At 33.9% G+C, this 27,080-nt stretch overlaps 2 protein-coding genes across 2 annotated transcripts; one reads left to right on the plus strand and one right to left on the minus strand.

Annotated features, from left to right (window-relative positions):
* Positions 1 to 1,131: 1,131 nt before the first annotated feature.
* LOC142609209 (uncharacterized) lies at positions 1,132 to 1,887 on the minus strand. The gene has a single exon (XM_075780817.1). It carries the CDS (start codon positions 1,885 to 1,887, stop codon positions 1,132 to 1,134), a length of 756 nt encoding a protein of 251 aa, XP_075636932.1.
* An 11,046-nt stretch (positions 1,888 to 12,933) lies between these two features.
* On the plus strand, positions 12,934 to 19,445 carry LOC142609402 (UPF0481 protein At3g47200-like). The gene is made up of 3 exons (XM_075780982.1): positions 12,934 to 12,991; positions 16,670 to 17,317; positions 18,466 to 19,445. The coding sequence occupies exons 1-3, from the start codon at positions 12,934 to 12,936 to the stop codon at positions 19,443 to 19,445; spliced, it is 1,686 nt and encodes a 561-aa protein (XP_075637097.1).
* The last annotated feature ends 7,635 nt before the right edge of the window (positions 19,446 to 27,080 follow it).

Genomic DNA, 27,080 nt, shown 5'->3' on the forward strand with positions numbered 1-27,080 from the left:
CCTTCCCATGCTACATAAGAACACACCCCAAGCCATTGCTAGAGGCATCACTATAAATGGTGAAACCTCCACTACCTAAAGGTATGGTGAGAATGGGTGCTGACACCAACCTTCTCTTCAATTCCTGGAAGCTTTCTTCACACTTTTTGGTCGACTCAAACTTAGCTCCCTTTTGGGTCAAATGAGTCAAAGGCATAGCGTAGTGAGAAACTCCTTCAACAAACCTCCTATAATAACTAGCCAGTCCTAAAAAGCTACGAACCTCTGTCACACTATTTGGTCGATTCCATTCTACTACTGCTTCCACTTTCTTAGGGTCAACATCAATCCCATCTTTAGATACAACATACCCAAGGAATGCAACACTATCTAGCCAAAATTCACATTTTTTAAGCTTTGCATACAAATTCTTCTCCTGCAATAGTTGCAGTACAAGCCTCAAATGATTCTCATGCTCCTCCACACTCTTAGAATATATCAAGATATCTTCAATAAAAGCCATGACAAATTTATCTAAAAAGGGTTCAAACACCTATTCATCAAGTCCATAAAGGCTGCTAGTGCATTGGTTAAGCCAGAAGGCATCACCAAAAATTCATAATGGCCATATCTTGTACGAAAGGCTGTCTTAGGCACATCAGTAGTCTTAATCTTCAATTGATGGTAACCGGAATAAAGATCAATCTTAGAGAAAACCTGTGCTCCTTGGAGTTGATCAAACAAATCCTCTATCCTTGGTAAATGACATTTATTTCGCATTGTCACCCTATTCAGCTCTCTATAATCAATGCAAAGTCGCATGCTCCCATCCTTTTTCTTTACAAACAATACAGGTGCACCCCAAGGGGAAACACTAGGCTTGATGAAGCCTTTTTCAAGCAGCTCTTGAAGTTGTTCTTTTAATTCCCTTAACTCAGCAAGTGCCATTCGATATGGGGCTTTAGAAATTGGGCTAGAACCTAGTAATAGGTCAATAGAAAACTCTATCTCCCTATCTGGTGGTAACCCTGACAAGTCTTCTGGAAACTCTCTCACTACAGGGATGACATCCAGCTTCAATTCACCTTGTTGTGTGTCTCTCACGGTGGCCAAATATCCTTTACACCCTTTCCTCATCATACATCTAGCTTGTTAAGTTGAAATCACCTGTGGAGAAGTACATGCCTCACTTCCCACAAAACAGAACTCAATCTCACCAGGTACTTGGAAAATTACCTTCTTCCTATGACAATCAATTATGGCATAATGGGCAGCCAACCAATCCATCCAAAAGATTATGTCAAAATCCCGCATCTCCAACAATGTTAGATCTGCAAGTAACTCTCTATCTGCTATTTTGACAACACAAGACTTGCAAACATTATCAGTAACTACTACACCCCTAACTAGGGTATCCAAACATAATTCAGACTCCAAAGGCTCAAATTTAAAATTATGTTTCTTTGCAAATTTAGTAGATATGAAGGAGTGAGTGGCACCAGGATCAAACAATGCATAAACATAAGTTGTGGAAACTGGAATAATACTTGTTACCACAGCATTAGAAGTATTAGCTTCCTGTTGAGTGAGTGCATAAACCCTTCCTTGGGTCTTAGGCCTTTGGCTTGCTCCCTGATTTTGTCCTGTTGTTGGTCTTGGAATGGTTTGACCCTCCTTCCGTTGGGGACACTCAGCAATCCTGTGACCCCTTTGTCCACATGAGAAACATGCTCCAGTATTCCAGTGGCTTGCATGAGGCCTACCACATCGAGAGCACTTTGGCCGTGCCTTGGTATCAGCACGTTGTGTTCCTTGTTTCTTGGCTTGCAAGCTAAAGCTTTGCTCTCCTTGCCTAGGCCTCTTTTTCTGGTTGTTATCTCTTTTTGTTTGAGCCTCATTAAGCCCCATCTCCACTAATAAAGCCTTACTTACCACTAGCCTAAAGGTAGTCAACTCAAAGGGCACAACTTCTTGCTTGATTCAGAACCTTAATCCATCTTCAAACCTTCGAGCCTTAGTTTCTTCATCCACCACCATTGTTGGAGCAAATTTGGCTAACCTGGAAAATTCTGCTTCATACTGAACAACTGTCATGTTACCTTGTGTCAGCTTGATATACTCTTTTTCCTTTTGAAAACAGATGCTCTTAGGAAAATATTTCTCATAGAATATAGACTTAAATAGCTCCCAAGTCCAAGGCTCAGTCTCTTGGCCACGTTTGTCTTCTTCCAACCGCCACCAGTCATAAGCATCTCCACACAACATATAGGCTGCATAAGTCACTTACTCACCTTCAGAGCATTCAAGAACTCTAAATACTTTCTCCATCTCAATGATCCATTTTTCTGCTTCCATAGGCTCAATAGTCCCCTCAAAAGTTGGAGGAGACAACCTCTTGAATTCAATCATCCCACCATGATGACCTCGGCGTTGGTCCATCATCCTAGCCAAGTTATCTCCAGTAGTGACCTGTTGTTGGACTACTCCAACTAAGGTCTGCATCATCTGGATCATCTCTGGTGGCTAGCCTTGGTCGTGCCTAAACTCTTGGTTCTCATCTTGCTGATTCCTACCATTGCCAGAGTGGTTGGGAATGTTCCCAGTGTTTTTGCTACGAGGTGGCATCCTAACCTTTGTTCATTATGCACATGACAAACCAACATGTTATCCAATTTCTAATAAAATAAAAAAAAGGAAAACAGATCTGAAACTGATTTAGTGTATATATCATACAACGTATCCCCAAATGCCTAATTTCTACCCCTCTCGCCATTTAGTTTCATAAATCAATGCCTAAGGATCCAACTTGGAGCTCTGATACCATAAATATTGTCACGCCCCAAACCCAAGTAAGAGCTCGGCACGTGACAACGACCACACACTTACAAAGTTTACACCCTACTTGTATGTAAGGCCCTCATAACAATTAAAGAGTTATCCTCAAAGAAAATTTCATCAAGTCCATAAATTTGAAAATATCCTCAATAATGCATTTCTCAAAAGATCTTCAAATAATAATCTTCCAACATCAAAATAAAAATAACTAAACCCTTTAAATCTAAAGGTCCACACAAATGGTAATCTTAAACATAAAAATTCAAATCTTATTCCATTGATTTCCTAAACTTCACTCATGCGCACATCCTAACAGAAGCCCAAACATATGCTACTCATCCTGATCAAAATCTAAAAGGAGAAAGAGGAGGGGGGTGAGTTGACAACTCAATAAGTAACCAAACGCCTAATAAGTTCCATCAAGCTATAGATCTATAAAGTAAAAGATGTAATATGTGTTTTCAAAATTATAATATACTATGTGTTTTCAAATTAACTGAAGAAGTTTCATAGTCTTAAAATAATAGGTTGCACATAGATCACATACTTTACTCTTACAAATATATCATAGATGGTTTAGAAAATAGTCAGTTTCTCATATATCCAGAAGCCATAACTTACAATATGTTCCAAAACTCATAAGCAGTCTTTGTGTCTCAAAATGGTTCCTATACTCAAACATTTCCATAATCATATATGTAGTTTAAGGACTCAAAATAATTCAAATATTCAAATGTAATTCATATTTCTTAATAATCTTATGACTATGGTCACGCTATATCCCCGTGACTGGGCATTAGAGTACCAATGAATAACTCACATTGGCTGGATATCAGAGTACCAATGAATAACCCCCATTAGTTTGGGTATCATAGTACCAATGAAAATAACCCCCATTGGCTGGGTATCATAGTATCAATGAATAACCTCCATTGGTTTGGGTATTAGAGTACCAATGAAAATAACCCCCATTGGCAGGGTATCAGAATACTAATGAATAACTCCTATTGGTTGGGTATCAGAATACCAATGAATAACCCCCATTGGCTGGGTATCAGAATCAATTCATAGTCAGACTGTCCATAATCATATATATGAAATTATAATTTCTAACAAAAATATATCTTATTCAATTGCATATACATATAATCATATATTCAATATTTTCAATACATTTGTGATATTTCTATATTCCTTACTTTAAATCAATATAGATAAAAAAACAATTTAATAAAAAAAATCTCATATTCAATACTCATATATATTTGTGGAAATTCTTTATTCTTTACTTTGAATCAGTATAGCTAAAAACAATTAAACAAAACATATCATTTATTCAGTAACCAGATATATTTGTGATAATTCTTTACTTTGAAATTAGTGATACAATAGAAATAAAATTGTAACAATTATAAACAAATTTTTAGTAGTTAAAATACATTAATATTAGCAAAATAAAACCCAATTAGGATAAGGTTACTTACCTTAGCTAGCTCACCACAAAGAACTTCTTCCTAACACTTACTCTAAAATCCTTAGATATCACCTAACAATTTTAAGCACCATTTACTTAATAATCAAATAATAAGAATAACTTGCAAGATATTTGACCAAAGGAGAAACTTCTAAAATACCCAATAATTTCTCACTATTAACTCTCCTATATGGCTATATTCCACATTCTATCATTTGCATTGAAAATTTGTTTCACGTAAAAAAAAAAAAAAATCCAAAGCACTGTGACATATAACTCTCCTCACATGATCATTTGGGTTGAAAAGTCAAAGCATATATATAACTATATAAGAATGCTCTGTAAAGCTGAGTTCAACTTCAACAAAGAATCTCTACATCTTATCTCCATAAACTCTAAAGTCTAAAAGGCTATTGGACTATTGGTGGTCTAACCTATAGTCCACTGGTTTCTTATAATAAATGTCTACAAAACATAGTATGCGCCCAGAGAAATTTCATGACCAACAAAGCACCCGAATAAAGCATATTATAGAGAAGACGTGTAGTGAAAAAAAAAAGATTCATCACCCAAATTCCAACCTTTCTCCGTTCACACTTACGCATAAATTTTTTTGATAATTTCACTAGTGTCCAAAATACCAACATAAAATATATTCTAATTCCAAGTAACACTTAGATTTGACCAGAGAGATTCTTAGGCTCTTACCTCAATTGTGCAGTCAAACCTTCTCTATTTGAGTATTTTGGCTAGTCTCCTCCCTCAAAACATCTGTCAGTATACGCTGGCTTAAATTAGACTATATAAACTAGGGTTTCAACCTTATTTTCTAAAAACTCCTTAGTAATTTTAATTATAACAATTGACCCCATAAACAAATTTACTTAAATACCCCTCCTTTTATTTTTTTTTCCGGGTATTACAAATACTATAGCTACTATAAATTTTATTACATGAATTTCATAAATTAGTGAGCTTTAATTAGCTTAACTTTTAAAATCTCTTTTCATCAAATAACAAAACTGTGTTGAAATGGTCCAAATCTCTCCTATATAAAAAATCATTTGGTATTTTAGCTTGTACAGACGCCGTAAGTTCAAACTTTATCATATCTATTAAAAAATTGGATGATATGTCACTAATTATAAAAGTTAATTTAAGTACTTATTTCTACCTAAAAAAAAAGTACTTATTTATTTTGTTGTTGAAATGCGTTTTTATTATCATGTTAGTTTGTTAGTCTTTCATATTGAAATTGGTGGTAGCATTACTTCCCTAAAAGATTTTAGCTTTAGAAGAAATTTAGATTTAAAATAATAAGTCACATAATAGGCATAGACTTGTTTTAGAGAAATAGACATAGATTTTAAATAAAATTTATTTATGATTTGAGTTAATACTTTTTTGATAATTCAATAATTATAGTGAGAAGATGAGATTAATTTGGATATTGAATGTTATGGATACACCAAGAGATTCCTACTAGTTAAATGTCCTGACCCTTAAGTGATCACTTTTAATAAAGCAATCCTGGTTAGTAATAGAATCTCAATTAAAAGAGTAATTTAAACTTTACAGATTCTTGGTAATAAAATTTCACCTAAAAATCGTTTCCATGAGTTTCCCTCCAATATATATTCTTTAGTTTAATAATGTACTTATGGTTGTGGTGGTGATTTTATTATTATTGTTTTAGCCAAAATAGAAAACTCACCTTCTAAGTTTCATCACTTTTTATTTCAGTCCTATAAGTTTGCATTTTGTCATTTCAGTCCTTTAAGTTTCAATTCTCCTCAATTAAATCTTCCGTTAACATTCTATCCATGTCTATTGTTAACCATATTTAATTTTTATTTAATGATTTATTTCTTAAATTAAAGAAAAAAATGTTAATTTAATTTTTTTTTTAAAAACCCAGAAATTAACCCCCACCCACGTGGTCCATCACTCCACCCCACTTGAAAGAGAATATAGGAGAATCTAGACCAATTACTGATCGACACTTGGACCTAGCACCCAACATTTTTTCATTAGAAAATCCAATTTTTCTTGAGTCCCATATTGCCTAGAGACTCATCTTTGACTCCTAGCATTCAGTATAAATACCCTCTCTAGCATCAAATCAAAGCACATTGGATTTCAAATTCAAACTCTCTTATCTTTGCCCCTATTCTCTTGAGTTAGTAGTAGGAAGGTTTTTTTTTTTTTGTTGTTGTTGGTGTTTTGGTCCTCTTGGTCTCAACTCACTTGAAGGGGTAGCTCAGTCCTCTTGGTCTCAAACTATCAACTTCCTATTAATGAATCCCCCCCTCTAAAGAAGATTTATTTCTTGCTTGGAGTGCTAGTGCATGCAGATAAGGTTTCTAAAAATTTCTTTTTTTCTTTTTAATTATGCCATAGTTCTTTTTATTCAAGCAAGTTTCATTTTCAAGTTTTTCATATGTTCTTAATTGTTAGCATGTTAGATTTAGGTTGTTCTTTTTTTTTGCATGTTTTAGGATTTCAATTCAATAACATGTTCATATGCTCTTAGATTATGGTTCAATATCACGTCACACACATATTTACCATGTCTTTCAATTTCATTCTTTTCAGTTCATGATTGCATTCCTAGATTAGGGTTTTCACCGTGCCTATCAATGTTTGTTTCAATATGCAATATTTAATCACATGTTCTTGGATGCTATAATTGTTTGAATGACGTGCTATGATTATTGTCCACCAAAGTCTAGAAGACAAGTTTCACTTGGCAAGATGGGTGCCTAAGACCTTCTAATCTTGTAACCAATCATCCGAACTTAGATAAAGGGTTATGGGATTATGTTTTTCCCTGCAATTTTCAATTTCTAATTTGTAACTAGGAATCAAAGTCATGTACTTTTCTTAGAATGTATCTAGGACCAAAAGCCATTTAATTTCTTGTTATTTTCAAGAGATCTACAATTTTAATTTCAAGTCATCAATAAGAGATGTGTTTTTCACTTTTGACTTTTTTTTTAATTTTTTTTATGAGGGATGATAACATCACTAGAATCTCCACTATCTCTTGAGAGGTACCAAAATAACTCCACCCATTCACGTGGGTTTTTCCTAAACATTTTAAAGGGTTGAGCCGAGGCATGGTCTCTCATAGAAAGGGAGGAAGATATGAAATTGTAGTATTTTGTTGTGGCTTTTGGCTAGTGTTTGATGGGAAATACATATGTTTAGAACAAAAGGAAGAATAACAACCCAGAAAAACGAAATCCAAGAAAAAAGAAGATAAAAACGAAACCACAATAGCATAAAATTGATGTACATAAATATTAAGACCCTTGTAGCACTAGCATCAGGCATGCTAAATGCTAAATTTTTAGCATTTAGCACACAAAACACCAAAAAAAAATCCCACATCAAATGTTCTAAATTCTAAAATATTTAGCATTGATCAACAATAAAATTCTAAAAATAGGACTATACTGAAAAAATGGTAAACTTTTAAAAAATTTATTTTTATTTTCTCTCTCCTCTTTCACTCGCTTGCTCTCTCTTTCAACCTCTCCCCTCTCCCCTCTTCCTCTCTCTAGAGTATGCCGGCCGCCAATCTCACCAAGCCGTACATGCTACCGATCTCACTCTTAGATTCTGACTCTAATCTCGCTAGCCACTAATCTTGCCTAGCCATTGTTGATCTCACCCAACCTCTTCTCTCCAAGACACTGCCAATCTCTCTCTCTCTCTCTCAAGGTAGTTGTGTTTTTTTGGGTTGTTGCAATGGGCTTATTTTGGTGGGTTGTGGTGGTTGTAGGTTGATTTTGATGGTTGTAATTAGCTGATTTTGGTGATTGTGTTTACGGCAACTAGTGATGGTTAGGCTGAATAAGGATTATGGTTATAGTGGCCAATGGTTGATTTTGGGTAGTGGTTGGTGGCAATGGGTTGTGGTGGGAGATTTTGTATTTATTTATTTATTTTTATATATATATTGTAGGCATTTTTAAGGTTATTTTAATGCATTGTATATATTATTTTAATGTGTTGAAGGGTAAAATAGATAATTTGATGTAGGGTGTATAGTAAAGTTATGTGTTAAAATAGAAAAAAAAGTAGGTTTTTTTTTTTTTGGTATTAAATTGGAATTTAGCATAGCACAGGCTATGCTAACAACTAACCCTGAGCATATGGCCTTGAGTTCAAGAAAGGATGATAGCTTATATTATATTTAATTCAAAAATTCCATATTTATTATATTTATAGTTAGCTCAAAATTAGGCTTAAAAAAAGAAAAGGCATTTCAATATACCCTTACTCAATACCTAATTAAGGGCCTCCTAGTGGTGAATGGTTATTGCTAAGTGAAATCGTGATATTAGTGGTAGGTCCAAATGAGAACTAGTAATAATTAGTCATAACAACAATTTGTAAAAATATTGTAAAATAGTTTGTGATTGTAGCATTACCTCATGCAATAATGCTCATGGCTAGGCAAGGGTTGGCTTTCCTTAAGGCCCTTAGAGCATTAGCATTAGTTTCTTAAAAAGATCTCATTTTACCATTTTAAAAGTGATTTTATTTATTATACCATACCACTTTACAACACACCCAACATCCTAACTTTTATTTTCCTATATAACACAATAAAATAAGTTATCTACACATTAATTAAAATAATATACAACACATTAAAAGAGAGATTTAGAAGAGAGAGAGAGTGAATAAAATAAAAATTTTTGTATTTACAATCTTGCTACAGTCGTTTCTAAATTTAAGAGGGTCCTGTAACAAGATTGTACAAAATTTAAGAACCCAAACCCAGATAAAGCTTGCATTTTGGTGTTCAAATTGTAAATTACAATTTTTTGGGGATTACACACCCGGGTACTGATGCTCTTAGTAGTTAGCACTTCTAGTTTTACAACAACCTAAGCCACCCATGATTGATCAAGAAATAAAATGAAATTGGTAGTCAAAGTAACAACTAGTTTTTGTTAAAATAGTAAATTTCATGTATGGCCGAAATATTATAGTGTGTACTAGTCACCAAGCCAGCATATTAAGCCTCGGGAAACATATTCCGGCTTAAATGCCTGCATGTTTCAGAATGTTTAGGCTTTTTCAGCATATATATACTAGATTAGAATATAGAAATCTTTTCAAAACAGTAAAGAAAACTTTACCATGTTGACTAAAACAAAGAATCTGACTAAGAACCCGCTGGAAGTTATGTAAGGCGTGTGCTATTGCCTATTTGTGGATAGGATTTGATGTTAATATGTTATTGAAAAGGTCTAGAATACAAAAATTATCACAAGTTCTTGCCACATTTGTGATTTGGTAGAGTGTGATTGGTGAGGTAAAAATAGTGGGTCCACGTGTAAGTGATGAATAACCACTTACAACGTACAATGTTAGAGTTGTGGCAAAAAAATTATGAAATAATTTGTGGTCTTAGAATTACTCTATTTTATCTTTGGTATGTAAGAATGGAAAAAAAAAAAAAAAGATAAAAAATTGAGAATTGCATCACTAACATTAATTAATAAATTATTTGTTTATGAATTGTTGACATGTAAAACCATTGGGACTAAAATTTGTTTAAATTATTTGATATTATTTGGCCTATTTCAATTTTTGTTTGAAATTTCTTATTTCTATAGATTATTTGAATGGTATTTATTAAAATATATAGTTTTTTTTATATAATTTTTATGTTAATATGTTATAAAAAGCTAAAAGCTATTTTATTTTTTTATTAAAAAACTAAAAGTTAGATTATTTGAAAAACCAAGGTGCTGGGTTTGGGCCCACTTTTCTTTTAGTAACATCTGATTGAGCCCATTTGGGCTTATCCAGGCCCAACCATCTTCAATCTGTATTGAATTCCTCAAGTTTTATTGGTTTGCTAACTTGGGTCCATTACTTAGGCCCTTGTGGATGTTCAACACGGGGCATGGTTTGACAAGCCTAGACCTGCAAGCCCGTATTGCATTAATAGCTCTCTTGTATTTGCCTTCGTTAATCTGAATCATGGCTTGGGTTATGGCTTGCCAGTGGGCCTGTTTAGCTTGGGCTCACCTTTTGTCTTGGGCTTGTGACAGCCCCCAAAAAAGTAACCCAGAATGCAAACCTAACAGTAACGCAGTACACAGTTTTTGTAGTACCATGAAAACATAAAACAGTACACAGAGTTATGTTATAACCAACATTTGGTTGGCCTAGTCGGTAAGATACTGAGTCGGCAAGTCTCTGGACTTGGGTTTGAACCTCAACAACTAGTTATGTATTGGTACTTCTTATATCTCATCTTCATTTCAAACGGTCCAAAAGAATAATAAGTGAGTTTTTCACAGACTGGAAGTATGAGGTTTCGCTCAGGAGCAGATAAGATGTTACTATGGTCATGCTTAGGTAGGGAACCCATACTAGTCGCCCCCCTTTACTCATTTTTGGAGAACCAAAGACTTATGTTATAGGCTTGACGCAACAGAATAATTGAATAAACAACAGTTTTATTATTGTAACAGTATATACCATACTTGCTGGGTAAATAAAGTCCCTTCTATGTGTATCAAAAGTGTACTTGGTTCTTAATTTTGTTTGAAGCACGATTCATCATCATGTAAAATGCTTTCTCCTTTCTTTAGGAAATGTTGGTGCGAACTATTAAAGGTTTAATCACAGCAAAACTTTCACAAAATTGAGGTACATTATATACCAATCTTGCTGCATAAAGATGAAAATGTAAGCCACAATTTATAGGAAAAGTGTGTACAGTTTGAAACGTGCACAACATACCACTCCTGCTTTAGTAAAAGTGAAAATAAAGTTTGATTTCGTGCTAGCTTCATATCAAATCTATATCATAAAACAAGTTAAACTTCAGTACTACACAAAAGTGTGTACAATTGTACATTTTTTTTTTTTTTGATATATGAATAAAGTTCAAATTGGAGAGAGGACCCCATAATTTTTATCAAATAAAATAATATTATATGTATTTAATAATCTTAAACAAATTGTTTCTGGTATACATTTTTCTAAAGAAAGTAATCCATATCTAGCTAAAGAGGAAGAAATATCAAATATGTATACGCACACCTTCTTTTTTCTTTTCCTTATGATATATTTCCTTCTCTAGCTTGAAAAATTATTTTCATCGCTTACTAATAAAAGATAGATTGTGTTTAAGCCTCCAAAGTTATCAATAAACATAAAGTTCATGTGTATATGTTGATGGTTTTTGCAAAACCCATTTGTTGACGTTGATTTAGCAAAAAATGTGGTAGGTACGCATTTCGTTCAAAGATTAGTCGCATATGATATAATAATCACCAATAACAATTTACTTACACAAACATCAAACAAAGTTAAAAAGATGCAACGACAACCAAAATTTATTCATAAATTTTGGGGCTATTTTCAATAAATTAGTCTCAAGTATAGTTAAAAGCAAGACTAGTAAATAATTAAAACTTTTTTACCCAAAAAAAAAAATAATAATAATTAAAACTTCCATGCTCAGCGCATGTTAAAGAAAACACAAAAGCTATATCATAAATAATTGAACATTCAACTGGAATCACATCAATTAATTGTAGATTAAAACTTTATGTTGGATTCAAAAAACCAGAATCACATCAATCACTGGATGCAAGAATCAAATATATTGGGCTCCCAATGAGTTTCACATACGTTACAAGAAACATTATTCCAATTTATGAAATAAATATTAAAAGACCTTATTTCCTAGTTTCAATTTAGGGAATCCAAATAAATCTCTTTACCTCATAAGTATTTTTCAAATACCACCACACACCCTTGGTGCGATGGTCACTCCACAAGTATAAATGCTTGTGGAGTGTGGGGGGCAAGGGTCAGGGTTCAAGTCTTTAAGAGGGAACTTCACACACATATACACTTAAATTAGAGTAGAATTCTATCTTGTATAAAAAAATAAAGTATTTTTCAAATAATCATTAATCTACATTACTCAATCAATTTAAGTTTTGAGGTTAGGTGATGAGATGTGAAGGTCTTAGGTACCTTTCTTGGTCGATACAAAGACTAGTCTCATTGTATGTAATGGCTACTAATAATTACCATACACAAATATCAATAAAGTTACAAGCAAAACTAATAAAATTTCAAAACTTCCTTGCTAGTACATGTACCAAAAAAGGAAAAAAAAAACTAACTAACTAAATAGCATTATAAATAATTGAAAATTTAAAAATAATCGAATGTAATGTTGGATTAAATCTTGAGCTCACAAGAAAATATAAAGTGATTCAAAGAAGTGAAAAATTAGTATTCAACTCCAAATTCCTATCCAATCTAAAAATAAAGTCACACAAAAAAAAAAAAAAAACATTTTTTCCTGTTGGACATGTCTTGTATATTCCAAGCTAGTTATGTTTGTCAAAGTCATATAGTTGCTTTCGAAAAGTATCTACATTTTGTCCCCCAACTTAATTACCATTTGAATAAGAGTAACAATCCTAAGTTTGTCAATTAAGATTTCCTAGTACTATCCAGTATAAATTAATACTGCAAATACTAGGACCACAAACTTACAAATTTCAACATTCTTAAAAAAAAAAAAAAAAAAAAAAAAACTTACAAATTTCAACAATTGTCTTCTTGGGTGCAAACTTGCTCTACCGTTAATGGAGCATGTCATTTTCATGGAGTTCCATTCAAGGAAGGCTGCCGGAAGAGAAGCCAGTGAATCAAGCAGACGCATCACTGAGGAGGTCCCAATATAGATCATTTCAACCTAGACTACCTTGTTGAAAAGGTTTGAAATGGTAAGGGAGGCAGGGAAAAATGTGAAGAATAAATCTCCAACGCCAAAGATACAGAAGGTTGTATTCTTGCTGCGAAATGACAAGGATTTTGAGAAATACTATGAGCCACAAGTGATATCACTGGGTCCAATCCATCTTGGTAAGCCAAAGTACCAACTAGGAGAGAAGTACAAGCTTGTATTGACATCTGAGTTCATCGAAATCAGTAGGAAGAGTATAGAAGAAATACACAAGAATAGGGGCAGCGCTACGTTGTAGTCAGGGGGTTCAATGAACCCCCTGACCAGGGAAAAAAATTGGTTTGAACCCCTACTATAAACATTTGCACACTCTGAAAGCCCAATTGAATAGAGCTTTAAACTCTATAAAAAAAAAAAAAGGGCCAAACCAAACCTAAGAGGGATGTTAGGACATATGTCGTTCACTTGATAAGAACATATGTCACTCTTTTATGTAATTGGCTAAGCCTTTGACAAAACGCACTTTACTTGTAATTTGGTAGATTTAAGATGTTTTTAATACTTCAAGAAACAAGATTTCAAGATCAAGTATTAAAGCTAAGCAAGTCTGTCCAAGAAACAAGCTGAGAAGTGCTCTTCATTAAAGCTCAACAGCTGGCTCGACAGTTGCATCTATTGAGCTTTAAGAAGCTGTTCCAGCCACGTGGCTCGACAACTGCTCAACAGCACCTCGACACCTCTAGCTGTCACGATTTAAGAAAAACATTTTTTAGATCTGTTTTGATTCTATTCCGTGGATATGTTTTTGAGCCTTCTTTTCTCATAACCCTAAACATATAAAATGATTATTTTAAGTGCCGTCAAAGTAAGCACAAGTTGCACAAGCATTGAGCAAAGTCTGTTCAAGTATTGAGTAAAGTCTGTTCAAGCAATTTGTGACCGGAGAAAAAGTTTGCCCTAGTTCATCTCTTTGTGAAGAAGCTACTGTGTCTTTGCACCATAGAGTTTTGTAACCAAGCATTTTCTTGTTCTTTATTGTGAGGATGAACTGAAGAACTTTGCAACCAACGTCTTTCTCAAGTTGGTGATTGAAGTCGCGTACTGGGAACCGTGCATTAAAAATGAGAGATTGTCACTACAGAACAAGTCCAATTAGGTATTGGGGTAAGGGTTCAACTGTAGGTGGGTAGAAGGTACTGCGATTCCTTTACTTGTAACCGCTTGTTATGATAATAGTGGATTCTCGGGAGTGGTGGCCTTAAAATCACCCGGTGAGGTTTTTGCCTTGGAGGTTTTCCCCATTCGTAAACAAATTACCGTGTCAAATTTATTTTCCGCTGCACTTTAGTTTATTGGTGATTTGTTTGTGCTACCACGCGTTTACATGTAAATTTGATTAATTAATAAACTTGGCTAATTAATCAACTTAATCCATCACATGGGGTCAATATGTTTTTGACCTATCAAGGGAAAAATGTAGTCCTCTCCTACAATCCCTTTTCACTCTCCAAACCCAAAGAAAAAAGGTAGCTACTTCACCCACAAACAATCTGCCGCCATCTTACTCATATCTACCGCCGCATCGCCAACGCCTGAACTGTCCTTGATATGCCGCTGCTGCAACTTGTTCTAATATTTTTTATTTCTTTTTCATTCACTGTGATAATGTGTGTTTATAGTGTTTTGATAGCCTTCTTTCAGTGAATCACGGGGTGTGTGTGGGAGGTTATGGTGTTTTGATACTTTATCTTTGAGTTATGAGTCTTTGACTAGTTGATCATCTCCTTTTATGCATCTGTACTATTAAGGGGCCGTTTGGTAGAGTGGTTCAAACTCACTCTACCAATTATTTTAAACAATCTTACACATATTTTCACACACTTTTTCACCCACACATATTTCAAAAAATTACAAACAATTCAACTAAAACTTCTCTACTAAACGGCCTTAAGTTTTTGTAGTGTTTACGAGCACAAGTTTTTGTAGTGTTTGATATAAAGTATTGAGTTATGAGTTTTGTCTTTTGCTTTTTTGAGTCTTTGACCGAAGTGTGTGGGAGTGTTTGTTGCTACGTGGGTGGGTCAGTACCTTAAATGAAGAATTGTAAAGAAAATATAAAATAATTTATCAAAATGTCTAGCAAATTCATAAAAAATTGGTAAAGAGTTAAAAAATAAACTAATAAATTAAAGTATTCTAAGTTATAATAATTAAAGTTCACTTACAACAATAATTAATATATTATTGTATTAAAAAAAAATATGTCAAATGAATATATAGTATTTTTTTTAATAGATTTTGTATAATTTATGTTTCTTAACGATCCTTTTAAACAAAATCTTGGAGCCACCATTGCACAAGAAGATTCAGGATAAGATCAAGGAACTGAGCGGCTGCTTTGAAAAGGAGGTGACGATGGACTTTAATGATAAGGCGCTAGCTTGGTTGCTGTTCGTGGACGGCTGTGCAATACTACAATTCATATATTGCGCTAGTACTAAGGACAAGTTCAAAGATTTAAGTATAAAATATGACAATGTAGCCTTTAGACATCATGATTTGTTTTTGCTGGAGAATCAGCTTCCATATTGTCTTTTCTTGGAAAAGATGATCCACTACTTTGTTATATTACTCATTCCGTCCCAATTTGTTTATCCTATTTCAAAAATCAAACTTTTTAAGAAAATATCATTTATTGTCTTATCTGTCTTTAAAAAAAATGGATAAATTTTCAAAATTACTCTTAAATAAATTTATCAAAAAATAGGAATATTAAATCTGAAATTACAAGCACAAAAATCTGCTCCTTACCAATCTTAGCATTTTTGAAATTACATAGCACAAATTGTAACTTACTCTCTTAATTAGATTTGAAAAATCTACAACTATAGCAATACAAAAACTATTGGGTATTGGCTCCAAGCAATTTTTGATTACTTCAAATACAAATTCTAGTTTATCTTTTTAATCAATATTGATTTTTTTAAAATATTTGTTGGTTTTCTTTTCAAATGGTTTTGGAAATACAGTAAGAGCATAATAAGAACATTAATAAATTAGTGACTTCTAATTTTAAAAATAAGTTCCCTCAAAAAAATAATTTTAAAAATGAGAAAATATTATAGGACATCTTAAAATGGAATAGAGGACAAATAAACTAGAGGAGTAATAAATAGCAATCATTGCATAACCTAAAATTACAAGAGAAAAGTAGAGGATTATAAATAAAATAAAATAAAAAAATTACAAAAGTAAAGCTAGACTTCCCTGAAATTACGCAGGTTTCACTTTCAATCTTTCATATTATATAAAGACAAAGCGAGTAATAATATTAAGGTTTATTCAGAAAAGTGTACCATGTATGAATTTATTTTGTAGTTTTTAGACATCGCGTAGATTATATTCCAAGCTTGCTAAGTTTATTCATTATAAGATATGGTTACTTTAGGAAAGTTTCTATTCAAATAAGAGCAACAGTCCTAAATTTCTCAAGCTAAAGTTTCCACGTACTATAACATACAGTAAGTACTTGTTAGGACTGCAAACTTACAAAATTCAATTGCTTTCTTTGGTGCAAATTGCTTTGGCCGGAAAGGAGCATCTTGTTTTCATGGAGGGACATTTCAGTAGAGAAGCTGAAACAAGCAGCAGCGCCACTGAGGACACTGAGACAAACAGCATTTCAAGCGAAACCACTACCCTGGAGGCAAAGATTAAAACAGTAATGGAGGCAAGAAAAAATTTGGCACCATCCCCAGCACCAAAGATACAAAAGGTTATATTCTTGCTGCGAGATAACAAGGATTTCTTCCAGAAGCACTATGAGCCAAGAGCAGTATCACTCGGTCCTATCCATCATGGAAATGAGAAGTACAAGCTAGGAGAGAAGTACAAGCTTGTGCTGACATATGAATTCGTTGAAGGTAGCGAAGAGAAGATAAACGATTTGTTCAAGAAAATTAAAGAGAAGATCAAGGAGCTGAAGGAGTGCTTCGAGGAGGAAGTGATCAAAAGCTACAATGATGAGGACCTCATTTGGTTGTTGTTGGTGGACGGCTGTGCAACACTACAATACATATACTGCGCAGCTAACAACGGGTTCGAAGATTTGAATATAAAAACCGACAGCGTAGCCTTTACACAACAAGATTTGTTTTTGCTTGAGAATCAGCTTCCTTATCGTCTGCTCAAACGGTTCATGAGCTGGAGTAAAAAAGAAGCTGAGTTGCAGAAATCGATTCACACTTACATCGGTTGGCATGCTACCAAGGACGGAGCCAGGAGTTTTATTGAGGGGGGGCGAAGTATAAAAACATTTTTTTTTCTTGAAAATTCAAACTAGCATCCATTTAGTATAACAAATGGAAGATGCGAATAATTATTTTTTTAATAAATTACGAAACAATTATATATCAAAAAGGAATATAGCCTTCTTGTAAATCTAAAAAATCATCATAACTAAAATAATTATTTCAAACCAAGCATGACAATTTTCAACCATAAATTTATAATTTGGAATAGCTTGAGCAAAGCATCAAACACCACTTCCTTGTACATAAAAAATCTCATTAGGAACTTTAGTAATTGTGTCTGTGTGCATCAACCATTGAACAATGTGTAGTGTGTCATGACTCATGACTCGCTTGGGTGTGGCATTTTTAATCTTACTATCTACTAATTGCTGGACATAACAGTAACCATTCCACTAAACAAAAAGACAAAACATCTCAACTGAATTAATTGTTCAATTGCAACAGAGCAACTCCCAAAACGCATTATACACCACTTTATAACTATTAAAAAAAAATTCATTTCAAAGTTGAATAAAGTGAAGTAGTAATAATGCCGTTCAGAGAAAGATATTAGACAATAAGAAATTAAACGACACAAAAAGAAGCAGAGAGTAACACAGCCAAAAAAAGGGTAAAAACTAGAGTCAGAGCAACTTAGTAGATAGGAGATTGGACACACAGTCTCACTGATGAAGTAGAAATGGCGGTAGTGTCATGAGTGGATCAAAGAGGGCAAAATTACACACACTCTCTCTTTGTTCGACTGGTATTTGTATTATCTTTTTTAGGAAATTTTTTCTTTAAAATTAATAGAGCTGAAATTGAACTGTTGATTTGAAGATCTGATTAATTTAGATCTAATAAAATTATTAAGGGCTTTTTTCTTGTTTATTTGGGCTTTACTTTTTATGTTGTTTGGGCTACTTTTTCTTGAATGTTGTTTGGGTTAATTTTTTTTGGTTAAAGAGGTCAAGGTTATATTTTCAGTGGGTAGAAAGGGGGGGGGGGGCAAGAATTATTTACTTAAGCCCAAATTCAAAAAACTCATAAAATATTATATACTTCTTTTTTTGTTTTATAAATTCCAGGGGGGGGCCATTGCCCCCCAAGGTCATCAAATAGCTCCGTCATAGTAACAGTATCACTACCAAAGGATCATTCATCAGTTGTCCGCTGTGCGTGGCTAAGTTCGTTATCATGGTGTCTCTCGCAAAAACCAAAGCCGCAACAAGCAAAAAACAAGAAAGAACAAAGCCTTGACTCGGAGGAAAAGGGACAGGTGAATCAGAATCACTCATCAACTTTCTGCAGCCCACTCGTAAGTTTGTTATCATGGTGTCACTCGCAAAGACCAAAGCCGCAACAAGTAGGAAGTGAGAAAGATCAGGAAAGCCGTCCCTCAAAGGAGAAGCATGGAGATATAGATGCCATCCATCTTCTCGATCTTCTGAGGACACGTCTCTTGGATAAGAATCAACAAGTCAAGCATAAGAAACGAAATGGGAATGGCCAAATAACTTGGCCATCCTATCGCAATGTTCAGGAGCTCCGAGCAGCAGGTATTCATGTGGAACGTAGTAAAAAGGAAAATAGTTGCTTGAGTGACATATCTTTTACTACACTCGGTTGTTTGGGATTCCTTTGGCTTCCTCCAATAACTGTGGATGACTCAACAACGCCAAAGTTCTTGAACTTGATAGCCTACGAGATGTGTCTAGATTTCCAAAATGACTTTGCGATCACCTCGTACATATCCTTCCTCGATTCACTAATCGATGAGCCCAACGATGTAAAGATGCTAAGGAAAGCAGGAATACTCTATAATTGCCTTGGCAGTGATGATGAAGTGGCTAGAGTCTTCAATGAGATAGGTATCGATTTGGTGCCTAACAGCGAAATATATAGGGATGTCAGAGTTCAAATCCAGAAGCACTACAAGAACCAGTTGATGACCTGGTTTGCTCAAGTCTATCACGACTATTTCAGCAGCCCCTGGACGTTCATGGCTTTCTTTGGCGCATTGTTGGCACTTGCTCTAACTGTCATTCAGACTTGGTATGCCGTCGACTCTCCTCCAGGACCCTGTGATAACTTCTGCAAGAATTTAACTCGAAACTAAATTTTTATGGTTTTTATTTGCAAAAGGTAAAATTTTATTTGCTGTTCTCTTTCCAAGTGTGTCTAGCCAGCTGAGAATTACATGGTTTTTATGCCCTTTCAGACTGTTGTTTCCAAATAAAAAGGCCTTAGGAATTCTACTATTCATGATTTCGCATGGGTCATCCCAAGGCCTCATCATCTTATTAATTTGTTCACCTTCGTGCTGAAGATTTCTTGCAAGTCCAAAATAAGTCGGGGTAATTGTACTTTCTAATTTGATGTAATGTGTGAGGAATCTGAGTTTGTGCGTGATTTGTGTTTGTTTGGTTTTCTATTTTTCTTTTTCTTTTGTTTATGTAATCAAATTTAAAGATGAATTAGTAGTAGTTCAGTACTAGTGCATTGCACGGCTTTGGAACAATCTAGTCTATATAATCTATTTGGTCCATTTTGGTCCACTTCGATTCAATTAAATCAATTTTGGTTCATTCAATTCACTTCAGTCCGCTCGGTTGAATTTGGTCAATTCGATTCATTTTAGTCTAATTCAATCCATTCGGTCCACTTTGGTCTATTTCAGTCTATTTCAATTCAATTCAGTCTATTTGATCCAATTTAGTTCACTTCAATCCATTCAGTGCGTGCACTTACTTAAGAACGAGGAAAGACAAGTTTGGGTTGAGAGTACAGTTTTAAAAACCAAAACAGTCAAAGAATCGAAAATTGATCAGATTCATAGTTTTTACTAGTTGAATCACCCGTTTTTCAATTTTTACCATATTGGATTATGGTCCAAATCTCGGTTGAACTCCAATTTAAGTGTCAACACTAGCAGTTCATTGTAGCAAGGTCTAGGTGGGCAAGGTAGGGTATTAGTATATCTGCCGAATAATTTAAATGTGGGAACTTTTCCTCTAAAAAGGGAAATATTGAATGAATGGATCGTAAATTGTAAAATCTTACAATTTTTGCCCATTCTAAAGAAAATATTAATCATAGATAAAATGGAATTTCCACAATGATTGCAAATCCTTTTGATAGAATTTTAGAATGCAAATTCTTGTTGTACCCAAAAAATGGATTTTGTTTAGAATCATTAGCAGAAATTATCAAATAATTCCATTGATATGGTATAAAAAAAATTATTACTTTATCACTTTTTGGGTTTGGTGGCAGAGAAAAAGAGAGAGGAAGTAAGAAAGAAACTAATATAAAAAAAATAAACTGTGTTTCGATGTTTAGATGATGGTAAAAATAAGACCATTGATGCAGGGTATGTTGTGAAATAATTATGTGTTACAATAAATAAAGTAACATTATGAAGTGTTAAATGTTAAAATTTTTAGTTATATTGATGTAAATGCTCTAAGTGGGAATCATTAAAGATAGTTTAGCAATTTAGTTTGGTTTTGTTGTTTAGAGGTAAAATTGATTTTGAGTTGATGTTAATGTGCCTGTGTTCATTTCAAAACCCAAAACGTAGGTTGGATAAGAACAAAAGAGAGCCCTATATTAAAAAAAAAAAAAAAAAAAAAGTTGTTAGTAACGTATCAACAAAACGTAAAACCAAATAGGATAGAACAATGAAGTTGAGATGAACGTGGCCGTTTGTTTTTTTTTTTTTTTTTTTTTTTTTTCATAAAATACTACAAGTAGTTGATAATAAAAAAAAAAAAAAAAAAAAAAAAACAAGATGTTTGTTCTTACCAAAAAAAAAAAATTGCAATTTGGTGCAGTCATTCCGCAGAAACATGGCTTCTAGACTCAACTTTTATTATATAATATATATTATAAACTAGATCCAATATGTCACAAATTTATGATTTTAAATTGCATTTGGTTCACTTGAAAATATTTTTCGACCATACAATACTTTCAACTAAAAACATTTTTTGGAAAATCAATTATTCTCGAGCTTTTAGTTGTGTTCCTGAATATGCTCTAGAATACATAATTTCTATTAATTTTCCAGATATTTTCAGCTCTCAAACAAATACATAATAAAAAATTACAACCCAAAAAATCCAAAATAACTTTTTTTTTTAAAGATATAAAGGGGGGGGGGGGGGGGGGGGGGAGAGAGAGAGGTTGCAATGCTTCAACAAACTAAGGTTGATGAACCATCTTTGATGTGAGAGAGATCGAGACCAAAGAGTCACTGCAACCCTTTGAGGCTAACAATGTATCATCAATCTCACTAATCTATTTAGGTTGTATTCTAGTTGGTCAATAATGGAAGTTTTTTAGGTTGTGGAATGGGGTAGGTGGGTTGGGTGACAGTGGTAGGGTGTGGCTGTGGCAACGATTGGGAAAAGAGGTGTGCTTGGTGATGGAACTGCAAAAGTGGGAGGACGGAGGTGTTCTACTTTGGGAGGGGGGGTCGTGGGTGGGTAGGGGAGGGGGTGGCTCCACGATGGTTGGGGGTGACAAGAATGATAATCAAGAGGAGTGTGATGGTTATAATTTGCAAGAAAGGAAAGGGAGGTCTCATGTTTGAGAGCTTTGGTGTGTAAATTTTTTTACACCTCTTAAGAGGAGTGTAAACCACTCTATGCCTCATCAACCAAAATTTTACCGTTGACCTGAAAATATTTTGAAGTTGACAAGGATTGTTAATTGCATTAAATATCCAAAATTGAGGAAAATACTTTCAAGTTCACAAGAATTAGTAAATTCATGCTCATTAGAAATCTGAGCACACTACATACCTAATGAGTGACTAAAACACACTGACATTCGTGAAATGTACAATAACTAGTAAACCTAGCGAGTCATTTGTAGAACAATTTAGTGAGCTAGTTATTACACAAAAATTTTGAGGTGGCTAAGGCGATACAAGAAACTGGACACACAACTCACACATCCTATATCACTAGGCATTGACAAGCAGTACCCTCCAAAGAGGTAGATAACCTAAACTTCCTCTTACTAGTTATTTTTGAATTGTAACATATTGATTCTTAGTTTAAGATCATGGAGTTGACATGATTGATTGCTCGCCAACACTTACACAAGACTACCAAGTTGGCTAATCTAACAAACTAATGCAAAAAGATTCAAAAAGTTAGTGTCACGCCCCGCCCCTGTGTACATGATATTGTCCTTTTTGGGCGGCCCGAAGGCTCTCTTAATCTCTCAAGGTTTTGTTCTTCCCTAGGTTGCACTGGGGAAAAGGCCTCATACACAACAAGAGAGGGCATTCCTTATAAGCATATCCACATGTGCTTCCCTAGCCAATGTGGGATTCCATGAAATGCAAGACCCCCTTTTGGTTCACTACAATCCACCTCCCTTATAAGCACACGCTTCCTCACGTGTGGGGCCTACACTTCTGGCTAGGGTATGGCTCTGATATCATCTTCAGTTAAGGCATGGTTCTGATACCATCTGTCACACCCCGCCCCTGTGTGCATGATATTGTCCTCTTTGGGCAGCCCGAAGGCTCTCTTAATTCCTCAAGGTTTTGTTCTTCCCCAAGTTGAACTAAGGAAAAGGCCTCATACACAACAATGGAGGGCATTCCTTATAAGCACATCCCCATGTGCTTCCCTAGGCAATGTGGATTCCATGAAATGCAAGACTCTCTTTTGCGTCACTACAGTGAGGGTACAAATGATACATATATAGGAATAGTCTTAGTTTTTATGACCAATCGATAGTAAATAACCCATACACGCTGTTTTTGGATTTTGATTTTTTGTTTGTTTTGTTTTTTTACAAAAATTAAAAATAAAGCCATTATAATAAATTAAAATATGCAAAAGCAACTCATGAAAACATCCAATACCATACAAATGCGCCTAGGATGAAAGATGAAGTGCAGTTAAACAGAGACAATGAAAAAAATGTCTTACTGTATATAGATTGGAAGAATTCAAAATAGGATAAAGTTGAAGTCTTAATTTCAAGTCTTAGAGTCTTTCCTTTCCTACATATCATGAGTCTTAGGTCATGAGGATGAAGATACTGTAAAGTCCATATTTTTAGGTTGGCAACCATGAACGAATTGTAACTTTTAAAACTTAGTTTTTGACTAGTGTTTAGTCTAGAAATATTTTGAAACAAGACAAATGAAGTTTTGCATAATTGAAGACTCAAGAAAGTAGGAAAAGATAAGTGTAAAAACAGTCTCACTTATCTTGACCGATCGAGATTCGTGCAGATCCAAATTCCCACTTTCTTTCTCAGCCATTGGATCCAAGGTTTTGATGGATCTTAAGGATATTTAAATACAAAACTAGAGTATGTTTTTACTAGTTCAAAAGGCAGTGTTTTATACACAGATCTGAAGTTTTCCCAACCTTTTTGAAGTTACAGCTAGAGACCTTGTGTAAACAATAGATCTGCTATAGAGAAAAGTTGCTGCAATCAAATCAACTGCAGTTGATGATCTAAACCTTTGAGTGGAGTCTCAAAGTCACAAACAGGAGTGTTTGTGTGCAACAATTTCACAATAGAAGAGTTTGTGGATTTGAAGTTGCGTGTAGTCATGTGAGTAAGTACTACATGAGGTAGCAGTAGATTTAGGGCTAAGTATATTATATAAACTTCCATTCTATTAGTGAAATGTTGGCCAAAATGGGCTTGTACCCCTTTCTCACAAACTTTCCAGCAAAATGCCCTATGTTTGAAACTATTTAGGGATATGCCTCTGTTTTGAAACTCATTTTTTGGAAAATCGAGTTATAGTAAGTGGACTTAGAATTTTTTTTTAAAATTTTTTTTTTCTGGAACTCATGTTCCATGCAAAGTACTCAAGTTCATGGAACTTGAGTTCCATTTAAATTTTTTCAAGGAACTTGAGTTCCATGAACTAGAGTTCTTTGAATGGAACTCAAGTTCCATGTACTTGAGTTCTAGATTTTTTTTTTTTTTTTTTTAATTTTCAGTTCTCTTTAACTCGATTGTCCAAAAATCAAGTTTTAAATTGAAACTTGATTTTTAGAAAATCAAGTTTCAAAATAAGGGCATTTCCCTAAATAGTTTTAGACATGGGGTATTTTGCTAGAAAGTTTTGGCGAAAGGGGGAAATTTCCATTTTGGCCATGAAATGTTGAGGATTGTTTAGGTTAAATCATTCTCAGGTTTTTTACTTTGAAACTACTGTTTCAAAAGTTTTCTTTGGCCATCATTCTTGGTGTTCATGTGGTTTGTGATTGTGTGATGTATGTTTAATTTGGATCTAATTTCATAATTAATCACTTTAATTCATTGGTTAGAAATCTAATTGAAATCTATTGCAAATGGGGTCTAAAAGCCTAACAGATACACTGGTCCTAAAACATCAACATATGGAGGAATATAGATGAACTTATTGCAAAAATCTTTTACAACTCCAAAACTTCTAAACTCTTCAATATATGATTGTCTTCATGGATGACGCATTCATGTTCACAACCAGAACCTCTGGCCAACTCCAGGAACCTTTACAGATTTCCCTTACTATAGTGACACATTAGGCTCTTTGATTTCAAATATAATCTATTTGAATATATCATCATTTTATCGGACTTTTACTCTCTGAACCAGTGGAGTCAATTCCGTACCGTACTAGCCGATACGGCCGAAAAATATCGTACTGGCAGGTGAACTGGTACAAAAGCACCCGTGATTCGTACCGCTTAAAATACCAATCCTTACTGGACTATACAGGACGTATCGCCGAATATCGGACATCTTAGCCAAAAAATGGACATCAAGCGGTACTAAAAACTTGAATAAAATGGAAAAAAATTGCAGCAAAAAGCTCACAATACCATCCTCACTGGCTGTTTTCCCATGTTGTCGACCATTCCCCTAGCCTTCCTCTTTTGCTTTATCCAGCCGCTTCTTCTTCTTCTTGAGTTTTGACTGAGACTAAACTCTCTTCTTGTGCCTTTTGTTTTAGTTGTGTGTGGTTCTTGTTTAATTATTTTGTGTGAGTTTTAGTTGTGTGTGTGTGGCTCTTGTTTACTTGTTTTGTGTGAGTTCTGACACACCCACGTGAACTCTAATAAGTTCAAATTTCAAATATACTTTGACTTTTTGGCTAGTTGCCACTCACATTTGGTAAGTAATTTTATATATTTTTTTAATAATTAATATCATCTTTTTATCTTTTTATTATTATTACAATCTAGTATGTCAGCTTACATATATTATTGGGTTGATATTTGAGCAAAAATTAATCATATTAAAAATAAGCAATTAATTTAGAGAAATATGCTATTATAAATTTAAGGATTCTTATATTGATTTATAAATCATTCTAAATAAATAATCAAGTATGTCTATAATAATAATAATAATAATAATAATAATAATAGTGATAAACCCAAAACAGTACACCGGTATTGATCGGTACTTGAAATATATCGTACCGCTGGCCAAACTGGTACAACCTTCAGTACGGTATTGACTTCCTTGCTCTGAACCCAAGGGTTGTGGAAAATATAAGCTTATATGTTCACTTATTTAAGTTCATGGAAGTGGCCTCTCTAGCCTCCTTGAAGTTTATAAAAGTGTGCCTTTTATATGCTATGTAAGTAGTGCACAAATTCTTAAGCAACCGACTTCAATTAATATACATCACAATTCTTTTGAATTCACAGATTTTCATCAATTGAGAAGCAGCGATCAAATGACAACAAACATCCATTTTCGATCAAACGAGCTGCGATCAAAAGGTAGCTGAACTTTGAGATAGCAATCTTTGGAATGGTGATGGAATGATAATTGAAATCTTCACACACTGCTTCTCTTATGTTGTTTCTTATACAAATGAATGCGTTGCAACTACATTTGACAGTTATATTGTCAAGGGAATTCTCCAATTAAAACCTAATATATACAAGAGTTGAGCTAAGAATTTTTGTTTGGATGATGACTTTTTTTTTTTTTTTTTAATTTATACAAGATAAAAGTTTTATTATAACCTAATCTAAGTGTACATGTGTATGAAGTTTCCTCCTACAGAGTTGAACTCTGGCCTTTGCCTCCCACACCCCACAAGCGCTTATACCTGTGAAATGACCATCGCACCAAAGATGTGTGGTGGTGATGATGACCTAGTTATATAGAGTAAGTCATAATTATAAATATATTAAATACAAAATTAACAACATTGACATATATTATTAACATTTAGAAAAAGAAGAATAAGAGAACTCATTATTTTTTTAAAGTATGAGCTAGTATACAAAAAGGTCTAGTTCCATACTTAGATATGTACAAAAATATCAAGAAATTATTAAAGTTAATCTAAATAATATCTTTCTTGGAATAAAATTCATCTATTATCATGCATTTCCCAAGTAAAATTCTTTAAAAAATCATTGTTAATATAAATAATGAAATTGTCTCTAAACGTATGGAAAAAATTATAGTATAACCAATGAAATTTTTAAAAACCACAAATAATCCAAAACTTTAGAAATTGTAAGAACAGAAAAATATAATTTGTCTCTATAATTACTAAGCCAATCACTCACTTAAGAGAGTCATTTAACTACTTTTCTTGTAAACCAAACCCTTCAAATTCAAATCCACCCCCTCCCCCCTCTTTTTCCCCAAGATATTTATAGCATAATGGCATAACCTGCTCTAAGAGCATTCACATCCAAACTGCCAAATGTCAAATGTATGCCAGATTTAGAATTAAAGCCCAAAAACTCCC

This window comes from Castanea sativa, chromosome 9 (genome assembly GCF_040712315.1).
Source record: "Castanea sativa cultivar Marrone di Chiusa Pesio chromosome 9, ASM4071231v1".
Lineage (NCBI taxonomy): Eukaryota > Viridiplantae > Streptophyta > Magnoliopsida > Fagales > Fagaceae > Castanea > Castanea sativa.